The 5,185-nt window shown below is 53.3% G+C and overlaps 1 protein-coding gene across 1 annotated transcript; it reads right to left on the bottom strand.

Moving 5' to 3' along the window:
* Nucleotides 1–1,473: 1,473 nt before the first annotated feature.
* On the bottom strand, nucleotides 1,474–3,769 carry GJA3 (gap junction protein alpha 3). The gene has a single exon (XM_075563596.1). It carries the CDS (start codon nucleotides 3,767–3,769, stop codon nucleotides 2,468–2,470), a length of 1,302 nt encoding a protein of 433 aa, XP_075419711.1. The 3' UTR covers nucleotides 1,474–2,467.
* Between the last annotated feature and the right edge of the window lie 1,416 nt (nucleotides 3,770–5,185).

The raw sequence follows: 5,185 nt of genomic DNA, 5'->3' as shown, positions 1-5,185 counted from the left end.
TAGGCAGCCCCATTTTCCTGATCCATCTGGGTGGTGACCCCACCACTTTGGGCCCGGGAGCCCTGCTTCCTCCACGGCAGGTGGTGATCCTCTTCCCTAGCACACCTTAAAAGCCGCCTGGCACTCCCCAACTAGTGGCCAAAGATGTGACTCTTGGGACCATAAGAGGTTGTGGGTCACCCATTGAGATCGGGGGGCCTGTGGCCCCCACCCTTTGAGACAGAGAAAGCTCTGCTTCCCGTGATGCTCTCAACAGTTCTCGCGATCTCCAAGCTGCTCTGAGAGGATGGCCCTTGTCTTTGCTGGGAGGAAAACAGGCATCATTTCTTTGGCTGTTTCCTGCCTGTAGAATTCCACGAGGCAGGACGGTGTTCTTCCTTCCTTCCTTCCTTCCTTCCTTCCTTCCTTCCTTCCTTCCTTCCTTCCTTCCTCCCTTCCTTCTTTCCTCCCTCCTCCTTCCTTTCTTCTTTCCTCTCTTCCTTCCTCTCTTTCTCTATCCCGTCAGCCTACGCTGAGGTGGTTTCTGCCATGGTGCTGGTGGTCAGAGCCGTAAGTCACAAGCTTAATCTCTCTCACGAGAGATGTGTGACCACATCCTTGCTGAGCACTCCAGAGCACCGGTCCTTGCTTTGCACAACAGAATGCTCCCACGTTCCCTGTTCGTTTTCTCACCGTCCATTTTCCAGTGTGCCTCTTTCACCTGCCTTTCACTGAGAGCTGAAAGGAGACACTGGGTGGCCTTTAAAGACCTGGCTTAGAAATCTCACCCGTCACCTCGCCAGGTTCATCAGCTAGAAGCAAACACGTGAACACACTTCAGAGAAGTCCTTTGTCGTGACATAAAGAGAACCACCTGCCGGTCACTGGCTAATCATGTGGTGGCCCTATCCTTTGAAAGCTTTACCAGAAGCACATTTACTGGGGACGTTGCTATGAGCAGTTTGTCACTGGCCCCAGGGGCATGTTCTAAGATGACAGAGACATGCTCTAGAGCAGGTGTCCTCAAACTACGGCCCGCCGAGGACATTTATCCGGCCCGCTGGGTGTTTTTGCCCCGTTTGGTTTTTTACATCAAAATAAGATATGTGCAGTGTGCATAGGAATTTGTTCATAGTTTATTTAAAAACTAGAGTCCGGCCCTCCAATGGGTCTGAGGGACAGTGAACTGATCCCCTGTTTAAAAAGTTTGAGGGTCCCTGCTCTAGAGTGCAGAGGAACCCTCGCCAGCATCTCCTGTCACATCCATAATTCCACCGACCATCTCTTTGGGGCAATCAAGGCATTTATTAGCAGGCACCTCAACACTCTCCACCCATCACTCATCCCCCCAACCCCTTCCACTTATATATCTGTTAAAGTAGCCCCTCATTCTTCTGGTACCAAATTCTATCTTGGTCAACTGGTGCTACTATCACAGAAATATCACGAGTGGATGGCTTAAATAAGCAGAAAACTTTTAATTTTTCACTCTTTAGAACAGGATGTCCAAATTCAGGCTGCTCAGCAGGTAGGTCCTTGTCTCCTGGGCTTCCGGATGGTCTTCACCTGGCCTGGCATTTCCATTTCCCTTCCCCTGTTTCTGCCTGCGCCATCCGCTCACGCGTTTATCCTGAGAGGTAACTCGTGACACACCGGCACAAATCCTGCCTCCTTAACGTAACAAGACCACCTAGTCCCACGTGGGAGTGGAACCACAGACACGGAGGCCAGGACTGACATGTATTCGGGGGAACCTGGAATTCACTGCCCACGTTTATCTCCATTTCCTCAGCTGTTGAAGGCTATCGCCAGAGGAGCAGGAGTCCCACCTACTCTCGCCGCCGGAGACGCTGGCCTCTGGAGGGCGCCTGCTCATCGTCACTCGTCATGAAATGTGCGGCTTGATGTCCTGGCCTCCACATGCGATTTCAGACTCAGATGACACCAGGGGCTTGAAGCACCACATTGGCTTGGCCTAAATCTTTTTTTAGTTCGGTTTGGCAACTGTCCCAAGTGAAACTCAACTCTGAGTTAAAAGTATCAGTAGAGATAGAGCTAAGTGCATCTGTGGACTTTCGGGTGCCCAGAGCTCTGGACAGCTTAGGAACAGCGAAACGAATGGCCCGAGGCTGACATGAGCGTGGACACCTGCTGTTTCAACGGCCAGAGCGTTGCCCACAGCGTTGTGGGCACCCAGAGCTGGCGAACACTGGGCCTAGCTTTCTGCTGCTTGGGTAGCCCGTGAGTAGCTTTAGGAGCCCCTCCCAGAATCCTGCTTTGCGCCCACCTCCCGGTCTCAGAAACTCAGCTATTGCCCCTATAAATGCACAGGGTTAGGAACCGCACACACCCAAACCAGGGAACCTAGTCTCCTGCGATCCATCGGCTCCCTCACCGCCGGCCTCTCTCTACTGGCACTTTGAACTGCACAGTGGGTTAAGGTTTCTAAAACAGGGATGAGGAGGAAGTTGTTTTCAGAGGGGACGTGCTAGATGGCTAAGTCATCCGCCCTGGCCCTCCCGCTGCTGGCACGACTGGTCTTGCTGGCCCGGCCTGGGTCTCCAAGGAGCAGGGGTGGGCTGTGCATGTCCACGCTGGTGGCCCCTGCCTGCGCCTCCTCCTCGGGACACACTTCCAGCTTGCTCCCCCTCAGACTGCTGGCGCTCCCGTTCAACAGCAGGAGAGGCACTCCACTCCGAGCCCTGCTCTCCAGCGAGGGCTGGGGAGAGCTGCTTGGAAGAGAGGGGGCCGCAGGGGTGGGGACTGGGGGACAGGGCTTCCTCCCAGAAGCCTGCTGCTCGGCCTCCTGGTTGGCCCAGTTCTGTTCTGTCATCAGCAGGTGGTGGCATCTGTTGTAGTACCCGGCAGCATGGCCCTTGCCCCGCTCCTCCGCTAGGGGTACCATTCTGAAATCCGTTGGTGGTGGAGGCGCCCCGGGGTATCCTGTGGCCACCGTCTGTCCCAGGGATGAGGCAGAGTGAGTGTAATAAGGGGGAAATCCCAGTGGGGCGGCGGGTGGGGTGGACTGGGAGGGGAGGTGGAGGGGATTGAGCCTGCCTGGCTTTGCGGCCACCAGACTGGCTTCGGCGGCATGCGGGCTATAACAGTTGGTCATGCCTTGTTTGAGCTTCTTCCAGCCCAGGTGGTAGATCTCCAGCATGTTGAGTAAGAGGGACACACAGGCCACCACCAGCATGAAGATGATGAAGATGGTCTTCTCGGTGGGTCTGGAGATGAAGCAGTCGACCGTGTTGGGACAGGGCCACCGGTCACAGCGGTAGAGGGGTTTCAGCTGGAAACCATAGAGGAAGTACTGCCCCACGATGAAGCCCACCTCGAAGAGCGTCTTGAAGACGATGTTGAAGACGTAGGTGCGGAGCAGAGCGCCCGCTATCCGGACCCTGCCGCGGTCATCCCGGACGGGCAGCTTCTGTCTCTTCCCTGTCCTGGCCAGCAGCTCCGCCCCTCGCTGCCGCTTCTCCTCCCTGCGCACGATGTGCAGCACGTGGCCCAGGTAGATGAGCGTGGGCGTGGAGACGAAGATGATCTGCAGCACCCAGAAGCGAATGTGGGAGATGGGGAAGGCCTGGTCGTAGCAGACGTTCTCGCAGCCGGGCTGCTGCGTGTTGCACGTGAAGTCCGACTGCTCATCGCCCCACACCTCCTCGGCGGCGGCTCCCAGCACCAGGATCCGGAAGATGAACAGCACCGTCAGCCACACCTTGCCCACCACGGTGGAATGCTCTTGTGCGTTCTCTAGCAGCCTTCCCAGGAAGCTCCAGTCACCCATCGCTCCAGACTCCTGGCCTGTAATGAGACCACAGCGTGTTAACCAAACTTACAAGGCTGCGGGGAGGCTGCGGGGTCCAGCCGCCCCGAGTACCCCCGCCACTGGGGACTGACAGGCCTTGTCTGCGCTCAGTCACTAGCCTACAAGGCCGGCGTGGGAGCCCAGGACATCGCAGAAGAAAGGTCCTGCCGTCTACTTCCACAGACCCTGCAGCCCTCCTTCGCGACCCAACCCGAATTGGCTCTACGCCCAAGTATTTCTTGCTTGTTCCACCGTCGCGATTTCTTCTCCTGCTCTTGACATATCGATGGCGGACTTTCCTTTCTCACTCTGTATTTTTATATTATTATGTTCTCCTTGCTGTTTTAATTGTTACTATTTCTGTGAAGACCCGAAGGAGCAACGCACAGCAGCGATAACTGATGTAATGATTTACTGGGCGTTGGAGGGTGGGGGTGGGGGTTGTGATCACGGATAGCGAGGATGTACATACAGCCCTTTTAAACGCGATCTAACCATGCACGTGTACGGTGTGGGAATCCGATATCAAGACAACTACTTGAAAGAAGGGAAAGAAACCACCTGACCAATGGTTCCCAGGGCGGGAGGAGCCGTCCTCGCGGCACTGAGTTGACATTAATGGTGGTGGGATGAGTTGGAAAAGCCTCAGTAATGGTTGTACGACATGAAGTGCATAACCAGGGCTGCTGAATTATACACGTAGAAGCTGTTCAATGGGAGAATGTTTTCTTGTGTATATTTTTTGCCACAATTAAGAAAATGAGTAACAGTGTAAGGAAGAAGAAAAGGTTCCAGAACTGATTGTGGTGATGATTGTACAACTCTTCTTGATGTGATTGAATTATTGAATTGTATGACATGTGGATGAAGTGCCAATAAAACTGTTCAAAAAAAAGAAAGAAAGATTGCAGCCAAGAAAACTCAATGAGAAGTTGTGTGCTGTAACAAAGGGGTTTGCCACGAGCGGGAATTGGCACAACTGCAGTAGGGTTGCTTTTGGTTGGTTTTATTATCAGAGGAGGATTTATTTGGTAGCTGTCCACCCACTTCTATATGTGGACCGTACTAGAGAACTCTCTCTAGGAATATAGGTTTTGCCCTGATGCATATATGCATACTACCCTTTGTGTGTTCATGTATCACTGGAAACAAAGCAAGCAGCAAAATCCAGTTATTACTCAGTCGATTCTCCTACTCAGACTCCACAATGGGGGTGTCATTCTTCCTGTAATTATGTAGCAAAAAGGAACCTTCGTGACACATTAGTCAGGTGTTCAGCAATTCAAACTCATCACCAGCTCCATGGAAGAAATATGTAGCTGTCGGTTTCTGTAAAGATTCAGAGCCTTGGAAACACGAAGTGGCAGTTTTGTCCTGTACCTTTATAGTCTTTGA

This window comes from Tenrec ecaudatus, chromosome 11 (assembly GCF_050624435.1).
Source record: "Tenrec ecaudatus isolate mTenEca1 chromosome 11, mTenEca1.hap1, whole genome shotgun sequence".
Classification (NCBI taxonomy): Eukaryota; Metazoa; Chordata; class Mammalia; order Afrosoricida; family Tenrecidae; genus Tenrec; species Tenrec ecaudatus.
Note: the sequence above shows the minus strand (reverse complement) of the source record. Positions and strands in the feature narration are given on the sequence as shown.